Source organism: Sphaerodactylus townsendi, linkage group LG11 (assembly GCF_021028975.2).
Source record: "Sphaerodactylus townsendi isolate TG3544 linkage group LG11, MPM_Stown_v2.3, whole genome shotgun sequence".
In the NCBI taxonomy this organism is placed as follows: Eukaryota; Metazoa; Chordata; class Lepidosauria; order Squamata; family Sphaerodactylidae; genus Sphaerodactylus; species Sphaerodactylus townsendi.
The window spans coordinates 72470616-72493578 of record NC_059435.1 but is presented as its reverse complement, the minus strand read 5'-3'; the positions used below and the strand labels follow the sequence as shown (position 1 = coordinate 72493578).

General features: G+C 47.5%; 2 protein-coding genes across 2 annotated transcripts in view; both read right to left on the bottom strand.

Moving 5' to 3' along the window:
- Positions 1 to 22963, bottom strand: part of PLCD1 (phospholipase C delta 1) — a 160135-nt gene that overhangs the window by 23672 nt on the left and 113500 nt on the right. The window contains 2 exon segments of the mRNA XM_048511360.1: positions 1300 to 1528; positions 12098 to 12262. Of these exon segments, the coding sequence (XP_048367317.1) occupies positions 1300 to 1528; positions 12098 to 12262 (394 nt within the window).
- LOC125441065 (villin-1-like) overlaps positions 12735 to 22963 on the bottom strand; it is a 34983-nt gene continuing 24754 nt past the window's right edge. Inside the window, exon 6 of the mRNA XM_048511362.1 lies at positions 12735 to 12746. The gene's annotated coding sequence lies outside the window, so the exon portion shown is untranslated. The remainder of the gene's footprint in view (positions 12747 to 22963) is intronic.

Sequence of the window (22963 nt, the reverse complement as noted above, 5' to 3'; positions counted from 1 at the left end):
ATCAAGATTCAGCAACTATGGCACAAACCAGCTGAGGTCGTCCCGTTGCTAATCAGCACCCTGGCCACCATTTTGAAAACACTAGGGTGACACTTGGAACATCTTCAAATGGAGAAAATTAACGTCTGTCAGATTCAGAAGGCAGCCCTGCTGGGATCAGCATGGATTCGACGCCGATACATTACAACATCCAAGGTCTCTGGGTGGGGCTCGGATTGTAATGAAAGGCCAACAACATCTAACGAACTGGCAGCTGTGATATTAAACAATAACAATAATGCCTCTGAAGATGCCAGCCACAGATGAGGGTGAAATGTCAGGAGCCTCGGTCACGCAGCCCAGCAAATCCACAACAGCCACTTGATTTTGGCCATGAAAGCCTTCAACAGTACATAGAATTTGGAGAATTTTCCTCAGGCAAAATATCTGAGTAATTTTGAAGGATGCTGATGGCTTTTTGAGAGGACTAGGCAGTGGTGGGATCCAAAAATTTTAGGAACAGGTTCCCATAGTGATGGGATTCAAACTGTGGTGTAGTGCCAATGGGGCTGGGCGGGGCACGATGGGGGCGTGGCCGAGCATTCTGAGGGCGGGGCACTCCTGGGCGGGGCTGTGACATGGATGCAGCCGCTGCGCCGGTCCTTGGGCGGGAAACGAATGCACGCAGGGGCAGGCTGCCACGCACGCAGGTGCACCTCCCGTTAGACTGCTTCAAGTTCTGCGCGCTACTGCTGAGGGGAGGGGCGTAACTAAGGCAAAAATCACGTGGCAAAATCACCAATTAGTAACCCCCTCTCGGCACACACAAATAATTAGTAGCCTACTCTCGGGAACCTGTGAGACTAGATCCCACCTCTGGAACTAGGGAAAGTTTTTGCACATCCATAAAGCCTGCCTTAACTCAGAAAGCAATTCTGCGCATGTCTACTGCTCAGGTATATTCACTGGAGCCTATTCCTGAGAAGATGGTCTTAAGATTTCACTGTGAGATATAGGGTTGCCAACTCCAGGTTGAGAAGTTCCTGGGTGTGATCCTTGAGGGGATGGATTTGGGGGAGGGGAGGGATCCCAGCAGTATGTAATGCCCTAAAGTCCCTTCTCCAAAGTCATTTCCTCCAGAGGAACTCTTCTGTATGGTATGGAGATCATTTGGAATTCTTGGAAGTCTCCAGACCTCACCTGGATGTTGGCAACATCACCTGCTTCCCCAAAAACTATCAACTGTGAGAAGACGCACAAAAGAAACCATACTGACTGAACAACGTGCAGTTAGATAAGTTTCTGGAATGAAAAGGATACTGTTGTAGTTTCTGTCTCTGACTCATGGAGTTGGTCTTTGCGATGATCTTCCCCAGGCCCACAACCCAGTGGTTGGCGTCCACCTCGGAGCTAGCAATGAGGTCCAGGTTTTTCCTCTGGTCTTTGAAGATGATGGAAAAGCAGCGATATTCAGGGACATCCTTGGCATATTTTTCCATCCCTTCCGTCTTGTGGCCTGCCCTCACATCCTGAATGTCTTCTATGGAGACTGTGGAAACAAACAAGGCATTTGCTATCAGGAGTCCGTGAGGCACCATCCTTATCTCCGCTCCGCAGCAGATATCACAAAAATAACATTTCCCCCAGCGCTTGTCTTTTTCCCACAATGTATTTCCAAATGTCTGGCGATTGCCCTCTGGAGCTCTCATAGTGTTCTGGGGTCATTCACAGCCTCTCAGCCAAATTTACCACCCTGGACTCCGTGAGGCTTCTCCGTTAACTCCATGGAAGGAGGGTGGAACAGGAAGGTTATGGTCATAACCTAATTAACTATTTGTTTACAAATCTACATCTACTCTACAAAGTTTCTGGAAAAAGTGGGAACCATTTGCCAAGGAAACCTGCTAAACTTTTCCATCGGCCATTACAAAGGGTCGCTACCTATCTATCCCTCTCCAGGATCGGGTCTGTCCACACTGTAAAAACCAAGTGGAGACTCTTGCTCACATTATACTTGACTGTCCGAGGTATGTGGGTATTAGGAATTTCTCTCCTGGGCGGGTCTTAGACAAATCTGAAAGAGACTCTGACAACTCTGTTGTGGAGCTTTTGTTAAATAACACAGAGGCCACGCTCTTGGGAAAAGTAGCAAAATTTCTTTTACAAGTGACAGAATTTTCTAAGTAATGTCCAATGCTAGATACACTTTTGTCTGTGTTTTGAATGCACTTTTGATTTGTACTTCAGAAATGTCTGTAATGCTCTGGAGCCTATTTTAATATGCCTAATAAAGATTGTTGTATTGTATTGAACAGGAAGGTTATGGTCATAACCTAATTCACTATTTGTTTACAAATCTACATCTACTCAACAAAGTTTCTGGAAAAAGTGGGAGCCATTTGCCAAGGAAACCTGCTCAACTAAGGAATCTGCTAAATGGACGCACTGAATTGCGTATTTTTGTGGTTTAAAAGAGGCTGGACAGACTATGGAAGACAGAGCGATCGGCAGCTTAGCCAGAGTTACTGAAGGGGACATCTGGTGATCAAATGCACAGAAGTATCCAGTTAAGGGAGGACGTCTGCCCTCAGCTGCCGCATGTTGGCTTCTCGATACGTTTGACTGGCCATCATCAGAAACAGGATTCTGGACTAGATTAGGCTTGCTTGCCAGTCGGGGTGTGGGACTCCCTGCCCCCCAGGTTCCATTTCCATAGATCCAAGCAGTGGTGGGGGGATATTTTTTTAAGATGGTGACTTCCACTGTCTTACTACCTCACTTTAAAATGGTGACATCCACTGTCTTACTACATCACTTTGGGTGAGAAAAACCCAAAGTGACAAATGGTCGCTCTAGGACTGATCAGGAATTCTATGGTTTTTACCATAGAGTTTCCAGCAATTCCTGGAGCAACCAGGTTTTTCAGAAGTGGTGCAGAGATGCAGCCAATGTTTCATTTCCCTCCCATTTAGTTCACCCCCGATCCTCCCGCCAATGACCAGGCAACCCGAGGCTAAATGCGCTGTTGGTCCAGCAAGGCTATTCTTAGGCTGTAATGGCACTTGAGTAATCAAATCGGAATTAATTCACTGCTTCTGTCTGCCTTAAAGCTTATGAGAACCATTTGCCAGCCTTTAAGAGAGACAGCTGGCTTCTCCAGGCTTCCCTTCCTCCATGTAAATTTTCCTCCTCACTGCAAATACTGGGCGTTTCCCCACTCTCCACGATCCCCCCTATGCCCCGCGCTCTGTGCGGGGTCATCAAAAGGCGCCATTTACAAGAGCGCCAGGGATGCCTTGCGCTGAGGGGGCACGACAGCGGCAGTGTCGCGGCGGCTGCACTGTCGCCGCCCCTGTCGTGGGGAGTGCCGGGGGACCCTGCGCTAACTGAGGAGAGTAGCGCGGGGCTTAAGGTAAGTGGGGAAAGGCCCACTGATAACATCGGCTACTGGGCTTAAAGATGGCAATAAAATAAAAGTTTGTGGGAGGGGCTGGTTGGCACGCAAGATTATACGAGGCCAGCATTTTCTGTGCCCAACAAACCAAAGAGCCTGCTCCGATCGGCATGCAACTCACAGCTCAAACTCAGCACCACAGCGAAAAAGGTTGGCAGGCTTCACCCGTTCCCAAAATGTCCTTGGAAAAAAGCCAAGATTGGTCTGGATGCAAAAAACGCCCTCCCTTGCCACCGCAGCACAAAAAGCCTGCTCTACATGCAACGTGCACAACCCGCGCATGAAAAAAAGCCGAGAACAGCTCCCAGATTTTAAAGGCTCATTTTCCCAGCCGTTAAAGACCTGCATTTTCATATGAAGCAAGAATATGAGGGATAGCCCGATGGACCTGCCAGGCTGTAGTGGTGCCAACCAGTGGCGGGATTCAAACATTTTAACAACAGGTTCCGATGGTGGTGGGATTCAAATAATGACTGTTAAAAAGTGTTAAAAATATTTTTAATATCACTTTTTTATTTTAAGTATTAAAAATATTAATAATTAAAATATTTTAAGTACTAAAAAAGTGATATTTTAAATTTTAACAACAAGTTCTACAGAACCTTCGGAACCCCCTGAATCCCACCTCTGGTGCCAACCTCCAGATGGAGGCCCAGAGGTCTCCCACAATGACAACAGATGTCCAAACGAAAGAGATCAGCTCTCCTGGAGACTGTGACAGATTTGGAGGGTGGGCAAGACTTCCCAGTCGAATTCCCTCACCTCTTTGAATTCCACCTCCCCTAGATTCTGCCCCCAAATCTCCAGGAATGTCCCAATCCTGTTGGCAACCCAACAGCTCCGGTTTGGGGAAATCCTGGAAATTGGGGGGAGCGGGGGGGGGGCAAGGACATCAGTGGAGTGCAATGCCACAGAGTCCACCCTCCGAAGCATCCGTTTTAAGAACATAAGAACCAGGGGCGAACCTAGGCAAACTGGAGCCCGGGGACCCCCCCCCCCCCCCCCCGGCGAATGGGCGGCCACCCTCCCTCACCATGAACAAACAATTATTTTTTGCACCAGCTCACAAAACACCTCCCACTCCCAGCAAAACATACATGGCTCTCTCCCCACCAACTCTTTTCCTAATTTCCTAATCACAACAACCCTATGAGGTAGGTTGTTAGCCTGAGAAACAACTCCAAGCCAGTGCAAGTGGGTATTAAGCATGTAAACCTCTCACAAACCACCCCCAGCAAAACATTTACCAAACAAATGTCAGCATCATCTCTCACAAAACACCTCCAGTGGAATCCACCCCCAAACAGCATCACTTTCAATGGTGCTTAAACTAGGGAGCTCAGATTCTTCTTTTAAATCCACCTTAAAGGGAGAATCTGGGGTCTCCGGTTAAAACAAAATTGAAAGTGATGCTGTTTGGGGGTGGATTCTCCCCAACCCGAAACAGCATCACTTTTGAGGGTTGGAGATTTAGATGAAACAAATACCAGATTCAGCCAGAATCTGGGCAAATTTGGACAAAAAGTGTCCAATTATGTCCTGCCCAAATATGAACAAATGTGAATGCAAGGTATTTGGGCTTGGGGGGGTATTTTTGGTGTTTTTTCGGCCTGCAGGGAGGGCATTTTTTAAAGCTAACAGCACCATAATTTCAGGGCATCATCCAGAGACTGCCCTGATGATACCACCCAAGTTTGGTGATGTTTGGTTCAGGGGAAGCAAAGTTATGGATGCCCAAATGGAATGCCCCCATCCCCATTGTTTTCAGTGGGAGCTAACAGGAGATGGGGGCTACCCATTTGAGGGACCATAATTTTGGTTCCCTTGAACCTAACTTCACCAAACTTGGGTGGCATCATCATGATAGTTACCAAATGATACCCTGAAATTGTGGTGTCACTATCTTTAAAAATATAGCCCTTACAGGCATCCCAAGAAATTTGGCTAAGATTCTTTGTTTTGCAGTGACTTTGCTCCATTGTAGCCAATGGGGAATTTCTGAGACAGGCTGCACATTTTTGAAGATAGAGGCACCAGACTTTCAAGGTGGCTCCAGGAAGCCCTCCTGGTAATAGCATCCAGGCATAGAGACCTTTGCTTCTGAGGGTTCAATTTTATGGACCCCCAAAAGGCTTATTTTGTTTCCATGCTGCTGCCCATGAAGCCTGCGGGCTGAGTTCTCTCAGAACTCTCTCAACTCCCCCCCGCCCACTCCAGAAGCAAAGCTCACCAAGCTTGGATGCTATTACCCAAGGCCTCTTGGAGCCACCTTGAAAGTCTGGTGCCTCTATCTTAAAAAAATGTGTGGTCAGTGCTTACACACTCAGAAATTCCCCAGAATCTGCCAGGCTCTTCAGCAAGTTCTATGGTGGGAAACATTATTTTTCCCACCATAGACTTCAATGGGGCTTTCTGTTATGCCCAGCTGGCACTGTGGTAGAGGTTTCAACAGGAGGCAATGTGGTAGTGGTCTTGCTCTGGGTGGGGGCACTAAAGTTTGCCTGGGATGGCCGAATGCTGTGGGCATCAGGTTCACCTTCAACTTGGTGCCCACAGCATTTTAGCAAATTTGGTTGGTTCCTTTCAGGAGACTCACACCAGCAGCCCTGCAGGAAATGCCCCCACCCAGAGCAAGACCCCTACCACAGTGCCTCCCATTGAAACCTCTACCACAGAGCCATCTGGAGCATGAAAACAAAATAAGCCTTTTGGGGGCCCATAAAATTGAACCCTCAGAAGCAAAGGTCTCTATGCCTGGATGCTATTACCAGGAGGGCCTCCTGAGCCACCTTGAAAGTCTGGTGCCTCTGTCTTCAAAAATGTGCAGCCTGCCTACACACTCAGAAATTCCCCATTGGCTACAATGGAGCAAAGTCACTGCAAAACAAAGAATCTTGGGCAACTTTCTTGGGGTGCCTGTAAGAGGTGTATTTTTAAAGTTAGTGACACCAAAATTTCAGGGTATCATCTGGTAACTATTCTTATGATGCCACCCAAGTTTGGTGAAGTTAGGTTCAGGGGGGGCAAAGTTATGGTCCCTCAAATGGGTAGCCCCAATCTCCTGTTAGCTCCCATTGAAAACAATGGGGATGGGGGCACCCTCTTTGGGGGTCCATAACTTTGCTTCCCCTGAACCAAACATCACCAAACTTGGGTGGTATCATCAGGACAGTCTCTGGATGGTACCCTGAAAATTTGGTGTTGCTAGCCTTAAAAATGCGCCCCCTGCAGGCCAAAACGTTAAAAACAGTAAAAAAATTAAAAATCACATAAACGACCCTGAAATGGTGGCGCCCCCCCACGTGACCAAATGGGGGGCGCCCGGGGACATAGGGTACCCCCTGTCCCTAGGCAGAAACGCCACTGATAAGAACATAAGAAAGAGCCTGCTGGATCAGACCAGAGTCCATCTAGTCCAGCTCTCTGCTACTCGCAGTGGCCCACCAGGTGCCTTTGGGAGCTCACATCAGTGGTGGGATCCAAAAATTTTAGTAACAGGTTCCCATGGTGGTGGGATTCAAACAGTGCCGTAGCACCAATGGGGCTGGGCGGGGCACGACGGGGGCGTGGCCGGGCATTCCGGGGGCGGGGCATTAATAATTTCTCTGTTACTGTAAAAAACTTACTGTAAAAAAAAAGTTCCTAATTTCCAGCTAGTATCTTTCTGTCCATAATTTAAACTCATTATAGCAAGTCCTATCGTCTACTGCCAACAGAAACAACTACTTCTCCTCTAATTGACTGCCTGTCAAATACTTAATACTTTCAAATACTTAATTTTGTTTCTAGAAATCAAAAGAAGGATACTTTCCTGAAACAAGGAATTTTACCATATTTCTAAAACATGTTTTCAAAACAGCCCAACAGAGAATTATCCCGTTTTCTACCTTCACTAACCAGCCACCTAGGAAACAACAGGACTTTATGATTTTTGGACCTAATGGGATTTCTAACGGAAAAGCAGACCCAATTAGTAACCTCCTCTCGACACACACAAATAATTAGTAACCCACTCTCGGGAACTGGTGAGAACCTGCTGGATCCCACCTCTGGCTCACATGCAGGAGGTGAAAGCAATGGCCTTCTGCCGCTGCTGCTCCTGAGCTCTGCTCAGGTATTTGCAACCTCAGATCAAGGAGGATCAAGATTGGTAGCCATAGATCAAGATTGGTAGCCATTTTCTCTAGGGGAACTTACCTGGAGATAAAGCGTAATCCCAGGAGATCTCCAGTCCCCACCTGGGGGTTGGTAACTCTAAGCCAGTCCCAAGAGCAACAACCCACGGTCATGGTGGAAAAGGACTACTAGTATAAACATGTTCACTCCAGCTAGGGATGCCTGCTTCCAGTTGGGGCCTGGAGATCTCCTGGAATCATAACTATCTCCAGGCTATTGAAATCAGCTCCCTGGAGAAAATGGATGCCTTGGAGGGTGGTCCCTATGGTGTTATACCCCGCGGATGCCCCTCACCTCCACAAGCTCTGCCTTCCCAAGGCTGCATCCCCAGACCTCCAAGAATTTCCCAAGCCAGAATTGGCAACCCTAATCCTAACCTCCTTCCCACAGCCTGCACAAACACGAATGGGCATCCTGATCCAATAAACACAAGCCAGCCTGCCCCTGAGTTTGCATAAATGTCTCTATTTCAAGGCTGGGCTCTATCAAGCGCCATAAAATCACAGCCTAGCGTGCTGCGGAAAGCAGATAAGAAGACAAGGGTGTTATCTAAACTGCAAGCTCGCGATGGCTCCCAGGAGAGAAGCCACAAACCACAAGGGATTTGTATTGTCAAAGAGGCTTTCACGGCCAGAATCACTAGGGTGTTGTGGGTTTTCCGGGCTGTATGACCGTGTTCCAATAGCATTCTCTCCTGACATTTTGCCACAGATGCAGGCGAAACATCAGGAGAGAATGCTACTTGAACACGGCCATACACCTGGACAACCCACAATACACAAGGGATTTCTTTCTCTCTAGGCAGGTTTGTTTGTTCAAGGAGGTTACTGCAGACAAAGTTCTAAAGCCATTCATTCCAGACCTTCCCATGCTCAGTTGGTGTTGTGCTGTTGGATACTATAATCATTTTGTTCCTGGATTTCCCTTCTTCTGAGACAGTGAAATTTCACAGTCACAGCAACTCAGCATCCATCAAGCCAGAATAGCATAGTAGATAGAGTGGCAGAGCATCCTGGGAAACCCGGGTTCGAATGCATGCTTCTACCACAGAAACTCTCTGGGTGATCTTATGCTCGCCTGGCCTTCATCGCAGGGTTGTTGTTGGAGAGAACGGGGGAGGGGAGAACAGTGTTCTAAGCTGCTTTGAGCCTCAAATGGGGAGAATAAATAAATGCGTCCTCGAAATGCATCAACCTGTGGATCCTTCCCTAATCTCCCTTGATTGAAAATTCTTCTGCCATAACTAAGGGCCAAACTGCGACAGAGAAAAACACCTGTTGGAAAACCCCAGCGGCTGCCAATTCGCTGACCTTTGGCCTACCGCTGAAAGATAACCGAAGAGAAACCGTTGTATTCATGTAGTTCCACAAAATACTTGAAAATCCAGTTTAGGCAGAGCTGGAAGTAACTCTTCAATGTACTTGCCAGGTTCATAGCACACCATCCCTTAGTCACACCCGTGTTTGCTTTCTAACTCAGTGTTATCTGGCCAAGGACTTTTGATTCCAGGCTGGGCACCAAACAGTGAGAGCGCTGGGAGTTACTCGGAATGCAATAAAGATACAATTTACACTCCCCTCCTTGGAAGAACTCTATAATTCCCGAAGCCTAAAGAAAGCCCAAAATATTCTGAGAGACCCGTCTCATCCAGCACACTCTCTTTTTGAACGGTTACCATCCGGCAGACGATACAGGTCTATCAAAACTAGGACCAAGAGGCTTAGAGACAGCTTCTGCTCTAGAGCTGTGGCGATGCTGAACTCTGTGGCTTCGTGTTGATGTGTTTGGGGCTGTGTAGGGATGGGTGGAGGAAGGGGAAAGTGAGGATGGGGTAGGAGTCTGAAATTGTGTGCATCGAGGAATGCTGCTGTAAATTTTCGATTTAGAAATCGCGTGCACAATGACAATAAAAATGCTGATGCTTATTTAGAAACCCAAATCAGGTTCTCATCATTTTTATCCATCTCTTCCCCTCTGGAGTTCTGAGAAGAATCCACAGGATCCCCTCCTCCGCATCTGCGACCACCACAACAGCAAGCCAAATTCAGTCCGCGGTCGTTCGAGATGATTTAAGGCATTGGGCATCCTCCCCGGTCTCCGTTGCCAAATCTCCAGGAATGCCCCAACCGGTAGTTGGCGCCTCTAGCTGGGACCCCCTCCCATTCTTTATTGGCCTGTTGTAAATCGGGCTGCCAACTTCTTGGAGGGGAGGCTGGCGATCTCTCAGAATTACGACTGATCTCAAGACTACAGGTATCAGTTCCCTAGGAGAAGATGGCTGTTTTGGAAGATGGACTTTAGGGAATTAGGTACCTCCCCTCCCCAAATGCCAATTTCCCTAAGATCCATCCCCAACTCTCCAGGAACATCCTAACCCAGTGATGGCGAACCTATGGCACGGGTGCCGGAGGTGGCACTCAGAGCCCTTTCTGTGGGCACACGTGCACAGAGTTCATCGTGTGGGGGGCAGAAAATCACCCCCCCACCACCACATATCTAGGCTAGCCTGGGCAGGATCCTTTACCTGGGAGTAAGCTCGGTTGCTGGCAATGGGCCCTGCTTCTGAGTAAACCCTCCTAGGGTCGTGATTCACCCATTTGAAGCGCTGCACGGTTGCTTCATCAAGCTTACTCCCGAGTAACGCACGCCTCGGAGCTAACCATTTTTTCTAAACTGAAACCTCAGTATTCAGGTTAAATTGCCGTGTTGGCACTTTGCAATAAATAAGTGGGTTTTGGGTTGCAATTTGGGCACTCGGTCTTGAAAAGGTTAGCCATCACTGGCCTAACCCCAGTTGGTAAGCCTGTGTCCTTGATTCCCCCCGAGTGATTCCTCTGAAAGTCAAAGAAGCCATTAGTAGAGTAATAGGGCTACTTGTTATGTCACTTTCTCCTGCCTTCCTCCAAGCATGCAAGCTTCCTTCTTTTTATTCTCACAACAACCTCATGAGGTAGGCTGAGAGATTATATGTGGGGCAAAGGCCCTTTCCACACAAACCTTTTAGAACGTTTTTTAGGCAGCAAATGAAATGTTTCCTCCACGGAGTTCCGCATTGCTTCCTCCCCCCACCCCCCCGCCCCTTGTGCATCCTCAAAAGGTTTTATTTCCTGCCTCAAAACGTTTTAAATGAATCCCCTTTTAAAACAATTCTCTAGCCTAGAATGTTATCAAAACAGCTTCACAGGTTGTGCGGTCTCTTTAAAATGTTTTCTACACCTCTCTGCCGTCCCCAAACCTTCTCCTCAGCCTGTTTCTGAGCTCCCTCCATCCCACCTAGCCTGTTTATTTTCAGCACTCTTCTGGTTCTGGTGGGTTTTCCGGACTGTGTGGCCGTGGTCTGGTGGATCTTGTCCTAACGTTTCGCCTGCATCTGTGGCTGGCATCTTCAGAGGTATATCACAGAGGGAAGTCTGTTACACACTGGCAGACTTCCCTCTGTGATACACCTCTGAACAGTGGCGTATCTGCCTAGGGACAAGGGGTACCCCTTGTCTCCGGGCGCCACTCTTCTGGTCACGTGGGGGCGCAAAATCGGCCCCCTCACATGACCAGAAGTCCTGCTGTCTCGTCATTTTCGCGCGCCTCCACCCCATCCGAGGCACTCAAAAATGATGAGGCAGCAGGACTTCCTGCTGCCTCCAAGCACCCTAGACCTTGCCCATGTCCATGTCCATGTCCATGGTGACATGAGTGGGTCGAGGAGTGGGGGGTGGAGCCTGGGGCATCAGGGGCGGAGCTGGGGTGGTGGGCGGCAGAACCTGGGTGCAGCAGAGCCTGGGGGGCGTCCTGGAGACAATTTGTCTCCGGGCACCATTTACCCCTGGTACGCCACTGCCTCTGAAGATGCCAGCCACAGATGCGGCGAAACGTTAGGAACAAGATCCACTAGACCACAGCCACACAGCCCGGAAAACCCAACAGAACCAGTTGAATCCGGCCGGGAAAGCCTTCGACAATACATTCAGCATTCTTGTTTGCGTCGGGGGTGTGTGTGTGCAAAATCTTTGAAGCATTGATAATACAAGCCCCAGAGAATCACAGAAAGAAGCAGGGAAGCATCAGTTCAACCAATAACACTAAAAGGGGGAAAACACCAAACGGCGGCCATTGAATCATTTCGAGGGAGTGAATGCGAACAAACATCACGTGAAAGAGGCGATTGAAAATGTTTTACAAACGTTTGGGGTGATTCGTGCAGAAATGGCCATTGTCATGCAGGGTCTAACGACATGTTACATTATTTACATTATATACTCCTGTCAAACCAGGAGTGTGAACTTGAAATTTTATGTGTTTGGAGTTTCCAGCAATTTGGGGGGTTTTTTTAGAAACTTTATTCCAATTAAATCAAAAGTGACGTTTAAAAAAAACCTATGGAGCCAATTACATTTCTTTACAAGATCCAACCCATCTGCCCAAATAGAAAATAAAAAGTATTCCATATAATAAAGACTGGTTAAGCGGCATGAACGACAGGTGGACACTTACAGAGCTGTGACTCCGGGGATCTCAGCATCTTCTTGGACTCCTGCCAGATGGTCTTGCAATCTTCCTGAAGCTTGTAGAATCGCTCTCGCCTCCAGGAGTTGGACTTGACTTTCAGCAGGTTGCTCCCCCTCAGGAGGAAATTGAGGTCGTTGTCATCTTGTAAACCTAGGCAACGACAACAGGACAAATCAGGACAAATCAGGCAATGTGCTCTCCAGAGTTCTGCCCCCTCCTCTTCCTCTTCTTCACTCCTGGGTCTCTTACCACCTATGGGACCCGCTTTTCCCCCCTTTCGGGAGGGTTTTAATGAGGGCTATTGCGGACATTGTTTGTTACTGATCGCTGCGTTTTAAATTGTTTTAATGTATTTAAGGGTTATTGTATATATGTGATTTATGTTGTTCACCGCCCAGAGCCCTTCGGGGGTAGGGCGGTATACAAAACCCAATAATTAATAATTAATTAATAATTCCATGCAGATCGTCCGGGAATTCAGTAACCCCTTACTAGCTTGGGCAAATGTAAGCAGCTAGCCGAGGATAGAAAGTGAAAATGCTGCATTGTTAATTAAAAGAGGAGTGATTATCTCATTTTGCCAGAACCAGATTTCGAGATAGAAGAAGAGTTTGGATTTGTATCCTCCCTTTCTCTCATGTGAGGAGACTCAAGGGGGCTTACGATCTCCTTTCCCTACCCCCCTCACAGCAAACACCCTTTGAGGTGGGTGGGGCTGAGAGAGCTCAGAAGAACGGTGACTAGCCCAAGGTCACCCAGCTGGCATGTGTTGGAGTGCACAAGCTAATCTGGTTCACCAGATAAGCCTCCACAGCTCAAGTCGCAGAGCAGGGAATCAAACCCGGTTCTCCAGATTAGAGCGCACCTGCTCTTAACCATTACATAAGAACATAAGAACATAAGAACATAAGAACAAGCCAGCTGGATCAGACCAGAGTCCATCTAGTCCAGCTCTCTGCTACTCGCAGTGGCCCACCAGGTGCCTTTGGGGGCTCACCTGCAGGAGGTGAAAGCAATGGCCTTCTGCAGCTGTTGCTCCTGAGCACCTGGTCTGTTAAGGCATTTGCAATCTCAGATCAAAGAGGATCAAGATTGGTAGCCATAGATCGACTTCTCCTCCATAAATCTGTCCAAGCCCCTTTTAAAGCTATCCAGGTTAGTGGCCATCACCACCTCCTGTGGCAGCATATTCCAAACATCAATCACACGTTGCGTGAAGAAGTGTTTCCTTTTATTAGTCCTAATTCTTCCCCCCAGCATTTTCAATGCATGCCCCCTGGTTCTAGTATTGTGAGAAAGAGAGAAAAATGTCTCTCTGCCAATGTTTTCTACCCCATGCATAATTTTATAGACTTCAATCATATCCCCCCCTCACACGTCTCCTCTCCAAACTAAAGAGTCCCAAACGCTGCAGCCTCTCCTCATAAGGAAGGTGCTCCAGTCCCTCATGGTACAAAGACCTGCCCTCATTTTATGTTATGTTGCCAAAGGCGTGGCTTTCAAGCTTTGGGAAGAAACAAATGCAACCCAACACAGACACGTTATTTGAGCATTCTCTTTGCAGTTCTGAGTACCAGCGCTCTAAAAAGGCATTGTTGGCATTTCCCGGCTTTGCGCAAGTCTGTCTTTGTCACAGCAATTGCTTAGAGCCGAGTTCTTTCTTCCTTATTTTTTTCTCATGCCATTCACCCAGTAAATTGAGCAACGTGAGATGCAGGGACAGGCATTCCGTCTGAACAGAAACATATAGATTCAAGTCCAGCAGCATCTTTTTGGAATATGAGATTTCCAAAGCCAAAGTTCCCTTTATCAGATACCTAGAAAACTTTTGTTGACAATTCTCTCTGGTAAGAGCTATCTTTGCATTACAAGCAGAGTCCGCGGAGACAAAACTCAGAGAAGCTTAGCCGTGGGTGTCTGTGCTGGCATTTCGGAGCCAATTCATGGTTTCTAACTAATAAGGGGAATCTTTATCAGTGAACTCCATTCTGGATAGAAAAGTGAAAGAGAGGTTCTTTATTCTAATCTAACTAGCTGGATGGTGAGGGATGCTGTCTATCTCCATGCATGGTGAAAGATGGAAGAATGGTGGAGCAGAAGCAGGAAGGAAGGAAATTCTCTGAGAGTAGCAATCTCAGGAGCGTAATGCCCATTGGGCAAGATGGGCAGCTGCCCAGGGCACCACCTTGTGGGGGACATCAAAATGCAGGGTTCGTTTTTGGGTATTTTAGTGGTTTTCCATTTTTGGCCTGCAGGGGGCGCAGTTTTTAGGCACCAAAATTTCAGCGTATCATCAGGAGACTGTCATGCTACCTCCCAAGTTTGGTGAGGTTAGGGTTAGGTTGTGGTGGAGTGGCTGCCCATGGGGGGGGGGGCATCCAACTCAGGTTTTGCCCAGGGCTACAGTTTGCCTCATTACGCCCCTGAGCAATCTACACATCAAAGGGCTGGTGTCAGAGGGGTAGAGAGAAGGTACCTGGCGTCTTGACCCCCTCTAGCCACCTGACTCACTGATAAGTCTTCCTCTGTCATTGAGGCAGAATGGCCGTTTCCGCACGGCCTCCTTCCGCCCCCACACCGCCAAGAGTGCACGGCGTGAGCGGAATTGCTCGCTTCCGCTTTATGCAAGCATGCGAACGGGCGAAGCAGAGGCCGGCAGGCGGCAGGCGGCTCCGCACGGAGCCGCCTCTGCACCCTCCCCCGCCCCACTCACGGTGTCCTCCTCATCGCCTGCGGGGCGTCACAGCCCCGCCCACGCTGCCCTCTGACCCCTGGAGGTCAGAGGACAGTGTATGGGCGGGGCTGCGAATCCGCGCAGCTACCGCAGGAGGACACACCGTGAGTGTGGCGGAGATCGGGAGACAGCCGTTTCTTCCGAGGCGGCGCTGTTCGCGACCGCATGCCGCATTGAAGACGCTTCCTTCAACAACATCAACCCTTTAAAGTTGGTTGTTGTTTAGATGGCTTCGCCGCCCTGGGGAGGAGGGAAGAAGAAGTCAGGTGCGCCCAAGCTGCTGCGTTGCAGCAGCGGCGCCCTGTAAACGGCGGCCTGGGGACGCCTTTGAAAAGCGCCTCAGGCGCGCGTCATAAATGGGCCGTCTCTTGAGCTGAAAGCGGCCAATGTGAAGTCCTTCACTTCTAACAGCTGTGACTTTCAAAAGTTCATACTGAAAATATTGTTGGGGTCTAAAGTGCTATTAGACTCAAATCCAGGTGTTCTTCGGCAGACGAACATGGGTACCCTTTGAAACATAATCATGGTGTGATTTAAGGAAAAGGGAAAAAAACATCAAAGCCAACCCCAAAATGCAAGGAACACCTTTGTTAAGGTAAGGGGAAAGCCATAAGACAGAATCACATATAGCAGAACATGGTGCTCAGATGCAACTTGGAATTAAGTAATAAGATATACCATATTAAAGAATTTGAGCATGGGGCAAGGGAATCTGGGTTTTTTTCCAAGTGTCTGTTACAACTTAATCATAAAAGGGTTAATGGTTTGTATGTAAACAAATAGCTGAAGTCACTGTTTATGACCTGATCCACTGATTAGCTATTAGTCAGTCAGATAGCCATTGCTTACATGTTAGTAAACACATACATCAGAAGTTTTACAGTTGACCTGGTTTCTTTGTTTGAGTAGGCAATAACATGTGAGACAGCAGATAGGTAGCAAGGTGTAACCAAACATACAATAATGTGGATGTGAAACAGGAAAGGATTTCTTCTTTTATCTCCATGTAACCCTCCCTTATAGTTAGTAAACTTACACATAAAAAGCAACTGAGAATCTGTCTCTTCTGTTCTCCTCTGCTAATAAATACATATATCCTCCAAAGGTTAGCCTCTTAAGTTATAACTTTAAGCCATTCGTGTATTTCTAAGCTGAGTTTACATTAAAGTCAAGAGTGTAACTCTGGTTGGGATAACATGCAGAAGCCCTAGGAAAATGTTGTGATCATGAACCTATTGGGCTTGGCAGGTCAAAAATTCAGAAAATGCCTAACTTGACTCTCCAGGCGTGTCAACCCCCTCCCCTCTCAAACAAAAGAGAAACAATTCTTTACATATTTATTTTAAAAAACACAGTCCAGTCACACTATGGTGCTGTGTATTATATAAAACAGGGGTAGGGAACCTGCGGCTCAAGAGCCGCATGCGGCTCTTCTGCCCTTGCACTGTGGCTCCACGAGCCGAGCCACCAGCCCCATCCTTGCCCGCCCTGCAGGCAGCAGGGCGGGCGCACCAACTGCCCATGGTCAGCTGGGCCGTTCCGCGGGCTTCCCCTCTCACCCGCCCCATTGGAGCGGGGCGGGTGCTTTCCCGGCAGCTGGCGAGGCCGAGCCGCCGGCTTCATCAGAATGAGCGGAGTAAAAGGTTAAAACCCCCCTATATATATAGTGTTATCTTTATTTTAAATGTCAAAAATTATTTGCAGCTCCAAGTGTTTTCTTTTCCCGTGGAAAACGGGTCCAAATGGCTCTTTGAGTGTTAAAGGTTCCCTACCCCTGATATAAAACAATAAAAATGCATCCAACATTACAATAAAAACACCATCATAATGGCCAACCATATATAAAAGTAATAAATAATAATGATAACAACAAGAACAACATTTTAAATCACCTAAAACATACTTAAAAGCAATCAAACAATACTTGGGATATTCTTTTCTGACCTAGTTTGTCAATGTAACCATATTTTGAGAATGGCAAAATGCAGAGGCTATCGAAAACCACATCTTGAAATGATGGAACCAGAATGGTACTAGAGAGTAAAAGATGTGTTACAACCTTGCTTCCCAAATAGTCTTTTTTAAAAAATGTAGTTAAGTGGCTTTATATCACCGAGTCACACAAAAAAGAATTCACAGAAGTACAAGGTACATCTTCCATAAGGACTCCCAGTTTTATCTGCACCAAGTATTAACTCTAAAAGTAATTTTTTTTACCACTTGCTCTTTAACCATCTAAGTAAAATTGGATCTTCAGAGCTACTACTGATAAAAGGCACACTTTTCTTTACTGGTTCCTATTTTAACAATCCCTAGCCTTTCTGAATATTCTTGCCTATACAATTTGGTGAGTTTATCTGGCACTTTATTTCTGGGGAAATTTGTTGTTGAATCCTTCCAGCCCGTGCTTAGTTTAGGCCCTCCCTGTTTAAACTTCGGAATCTAAAGTTAGAAGTATCCCCAGAGGTCATCCAGTCCAACCCTTGGCTCACACTGCATACATGGTTCCGTTTACTTTAGAGAAAGTCAGGGGGCATTACCATCTCACTCTCTCTGCCCCTGGGATAACAGGCCACGCATGATTATTTCTGAGAAACACGTTGACCGCTGACTAATTCTCTGGTGCTACATGAAGAATGATCCTCGTTATAGACAATTAAATGAGACCGGGCCCTAAATATGTATGCCAAAGGTACAAATCCTGTCCTCATACAAGTGACACATTGATGGAGGAAGATGATCTTCTCATGGGACTTTTCTTATGCCCTCCAACCACTCACCGTTGACCACTTTTGCCCTGTCCAGCAGATCACATAAATTAATTTCCAGCTTTGTTATTATACAGACCAGCAAATTCCCCAGCTATTCTCTGCCTTGTGAGAACCCAGGTGGTCCAATTAGTCCCAGGAAGGAATTGGTTTAATTGGCTTTTATGTTCTCTGGGAATATTTTGGGGTTCTCTGTCCCAGTAATGTCTGGAGGACCAAAATCTGCTTTTCACACAGAATTGTCTAAACTGATCAAAGTTTCCACACGTCCACATCAAAGAGACTTATCATCTGTAGGGGTGCGTTAGCGAACCCAGTAGACCCTCAGAAAGTGCACAGGAATGCCTGCGCCATCTGTCCCCTCCTGGGCTCACACGTACGCACATCACGAGATCTCCCAGACACCCAGGTCACAAGATACCTGAATGTGGATTCGACCCAGACAGGAACGTTTCTCCCTGCACGTACGCAGCCCTCCGCTGAGTCATGAATTGCGCAACTTTCTCCCGCTCTCCCGCCTTCCCCAAACCCTTAATAAAGGTGCCAGGGACCCCAGCTTTGGCAGATTGGTCAGACTAGCCAGATTGGCCAGATCTGCCAGACTTGCCACTGGCCTCTCTCCACCAGCTTCCTGATATCGCTGCGTCTCGTCTCATTCATTGCGTCGCCGTTAACGACTTCAATCATCAGATCTCAGAAGCTAAGCAGGGTGAGCACTTGGATGGGAGACTACAAGTCCAGGGTTGCTGTGCAGAGGTCGGCAAGAGAAACCACCTCTGTCCATCTTTTGCCTTGAACTGGGTGGCCCAGGCTAGCTCGATCTCATCAGACCTCAGAAGCTAAGCAGGGTTGGGCCCTGGCTGTCACCTGGATGGGACATCACCAATGAAGTCCAGGGCAGCTACTCAGAAGCAGGTAATGGCAAACCATGTCTGAAAGTCTCTTGCTTGAAAGCCCCACGGGGCCACTTTGGCTACAAGCTGACAGCACTTTGTACCACTAAATAACCAGGGGTGGGATCCAAACATTTTAGTAACAGGTTCCCATGGTGGTGGCATTCAAACTGTGGCGTAGCGCCCATGGGGATGGGCGGGGCACGACGGGGGCGTGGCTGGGCATTCCAGGGGCGGGGCATTCCGGGGCGGGGCTGTGGCAAGGATGCAGCCGCTGCGCCGGTCCTTGGGCGGGAAACAAATGCACGCAGGCGCAGGCAGCCACGCACACCGATGCACCTCCTGCTAGACTGCTTCAAGTTCTGCGCGCTACTGCTGAGAGGAAGGGTGTAACTAAGGCCAAAATCACGAGGCAAAATCACCGATTAGTAACCCCCTCTCGGCACACACAAATCATGAGTAACCTACTCTGGGGAACCTGTGAGAACCTGCTGGATCCCACCTCTGTAAATAACATTTTAATAATATATTATTCTGTTATTTTTAGTGTGCTTCAATGACATGGCCGGGGTATTCTGAACTGTGGGAAATAAAATTAATACAACAAATGGGGAAAGGAGAAGGGGGGGAGGAGGGAGGGAGGGAGGGACGGAGCCTGTCACCTGGTCAGGGACCACCCACCCTGGGAGAGAGGAAAGGGGGAGGGAGGGAGTTTGTCCTCTGGTTGTGTCCCACCCACACTGGTGGGGGAGGGGGAATTACAGTATATCCAAGAAGTCATTTAGATCTAGCAGGAGGAAGAGCAGGAGTTTGGATTTATACCTCACCTTTCTCTCCTCTGAGGTGGCTTGCAAGCTCCTTTCCCTTCCTCTCCCCACAACAAGCACCTTGTTTACAGAAAGATTACAGAAATTGTGAGGCAGGTGGGGCTGAGAGATTTCTGAAGAACTGTGACTAGCCCAAAGTCACCCAGCAGGCTTTGTGTGTAGGAGTGGGGAAACACATCTGGTTCACCAGATAAGCCTCTGTCACTCAGGTAGAGGAGTGGGGAATCAAACCCCGTTCTCCAGATTAGAATCCACCTGCTCTTAACCACTATGCTGGCTCTGTCCTCCTCCCAAAACATTTCCTGCCTCTCAGAAATCGGATGAAACGCAATTTAATTTGGCCAGGTCGGTCTTCTCTGTTTTCATACTCTATAATTGCATACACATACAGAAACCAATTCCAGGAAATCCATACAAGAAACCAGCTCTGTGTCTCTCTGGTAGAACTGAGTGGAATTCGTTTTTATCCAGAACACCCTTTTACTCAGATTTTCATGATACACAGCAATGAGGCAATTATTTCGCATGCATTTCCACGTGGCCACTTCATGAGTATGACTCACAAAGGTATCGTTCCTGGGGAGCTATTCAAAAGGAATCCAGCCAGGCTGCCATAGGCAGGTGTAAGATCATGCCAAGATCCTCAAGCATCACTTGTGTCGTCATGTGAAAAGCTGTCATCTCGGGAATGACGTCATGAAGACTAGACGTCTTGTGTCTTGTGTCTTGTGATTTAACACATTCCAAGCCAGGCAGTTTTAACACTTAACTTGAACTTAACACTTCAAACTGGCATGACAAAATAGTTGAAAAGATTACAGAAATTGGCATATCCATGGTTGAAATATCAATGTTATCTTATCTAGAGACCAGGTGATTAACAGACCAGGTGATCGGGAGCAACAGCTGCAGAAGGCCATTGCGTTCACATCCTACATGTGAGCTCCCAAAGGCACCTGGTGGGCCACTGCAAGTAGCAGAGAGCTGGACTAGATGGACTTTGGTCTGATCCAGCTGGCTTGTTCTTATGTTCTTAGAGGCAAAAAAAACTGTTAAAAGAAAAATTCCTTGAATGGGATTATCAAAGATCTTTAATACCGTGTTTCCCCGAATATAAGACAGTGTCTTATATTAATTTTTGCTCCCAAAGATGTGCTATGTCTTACTTTCAGGGGATGTCTTATATTTCTGTATTCTGTTCGTCAGGCATGCTTCCAAACAAAAACTTTGCTACGTCTTACTTTCGGGGGATGCCTTATATTTCGCACTTCAGCAAAACCTCTACTATGTCTTATTTTCCGGGGATGTCTTATATTCGGGGAAACAAATTCGGGGAAACAAATTGAAACAAATTCAATTTGCTCACCTCTAAATCAATCACGAGTTGAAGCAAAGGGTTGCATGTCTCATTATTTACTCTATATGATTAATTTTAGATTAAGACGTGCAGTCTCTTTAGCAAGATTCAATATTTTGCCATCTGCCTTACTCGAGGGTCGATTCCAAAAAATACCAAAGACCGAAAGATTATGCCCTTGCAACGGCATACAAGTAGAAACACTAGAGCATATCATGTTTCACTGTCCAAATAGGGAATACTTGAGGTATAAGTATCGGCCATTGTTTACATCTTTTAATGTAGATATGACAGATGATCAAAGGATAAAGTATTTCCTGGATGGATCAAATCAGGATTTTTCTGAATTAGTTGCCAAGTTTCTGTTGGATATAATTGGTACATCTGCTAAGGGAGATTTTTTATATTAAATGAGGGTTATTTGAGCTGTAACTCTGTTATTCTGGTTGTAAAATGTTTCTGGTTACAAAATGTTTTACTGTATGATGCCAATAAAGGCTTTGTGTGTGTGTGATACAGACAACCGCATGGCTACTGAAGACACCGTGAAAGTGTCGTACTTAGAGACAGAACTCATATGAACGGAGCCGGGGATTCAAATTCTATCCGCCCGCATCGGTGTGCAAAAAATTATAAATGTATATGGTTCTAATTTGATTTTTTTTCCACAGCAGGACTAAATTTAGAAAACGTGACCATAGATTTTTAGAGAACAAGAGATCTGAAGGAGAGTGCTCTTTCCTGACCAATCACCATCGAAGACAAACCCCCAGAAAAGGAATTTAAGAAGCCCCTCATGGGCCGTTTCCCCACTTTAAAAAATGACTTCGTTTTCATCTGGCGTGGACCTTTTCAACGCGGGGTCCCCGGCTTCCCCACTGCCCCGTGCTCTGTGTCCCCCGGCTTCCCCACTGCCCCGTGCTCTGTGTCCCCCGGCTTCCCCACTGCCCCGTGCTCTGTGTCCCCCGGCTTCCCCACTGCCCCGTGCTCTGTGTCCCCCGGCTTCCCCACTGCCCCGTGCTCTGTGTCCCCCGGCTTCCCCACTGCCCCGTGCTCTGTGTCCCCCGGCTTCCCCACTGCCCCGTGCTCTGTGTCCCCCGGCTTCCCCACTGCCCCGTGCTCTGTGTTCCCCGGCTTCCCCACTGCCCCGTACTCTGCACGGGGTCATCAAAAGGCACTGTTTTCAGCAGCGCCAGAAATGATGTGCGCTGAGGGGGCTCGAGAGCGGCAGAGTCGGGGCGGCTGCATTGTCGCTGCCCCTGTAGTGGGGAGTGCCGCTGGACCCCACACTACTTGGCAAGAGTAGCACGCAGCAAACGGTGAGTGGGGGAAGGCCCATGGTTCAAAATGGTTCTTCCTGGGTGGGTAAAGTGGGTCTGGGAAACAGCACTCCTAGTTCATAGAATCATAGAGTTGAAGAGACCCCCAAGGGCCATCAAGTCCAACCCCCTGCCATGCAGGAATACACAATCAAAGCTCTCCTGTCAGATGGCCATCCAGCCTCTCTTTAAAAACCTCCAAAGGAGGAGACTCCACCACACTCTGAGGTCATGCATTCCACTGCCAAACAGCCCTTACTGTCAGGAAGTTCTTCCTTATGTTTAGGTGGGATCTCTTTTCCTGCACCTTGAACCCATTACTCCTGGTCCTGGCCTCTGGAGCAGAAGAAAACACCCTTGCTCCCTCACCAACATGACATCCCTTCAAATATCTAACATGGCTATTATGTCACCTCTTAACCTTCACCAAACTTCATGGAGGCGTACGTGTTGGATTCCCCTGCTAAAGCCCCTGCCTTGGTTGCCTCCTCCTTATTAGATAGTAGTAACAATTCAGGTACCCCTATAGTAGATGCCCAGATGCGTCACTGCAAATGTGGTACTGACCAAATTGATTCTATGGATCATTTTCTTTTGAATTACCCTAAATTTGAGAGTGGGGTTGATTTTACCTTTGCTTGAACAGGACTCTATCACTTTAGAAGCTAAGTCTTCTTGGATACCCAGAGAGGAAAATAAACTAGCAACTTTGCGTGTGGCTAAATTTTTGGTGGCCGTAGTAAAATCCTGTGACCCAGGTTGCAAATCACAGGCTTCCGTGTTTATGATTTTTTGATGCAGAGACTAATGAAGAAGAAGAGGAAACTATTGAAACTTTTGAACTATTTTCAAAGATTGCAGGAATGGGTGGAGGGGGGGTATGCAAAGGAAACCTTCCTTCTGTTATGAAAGGAGACAACAGGAAGGATTGTAAATGCAGAATAAATGTACAG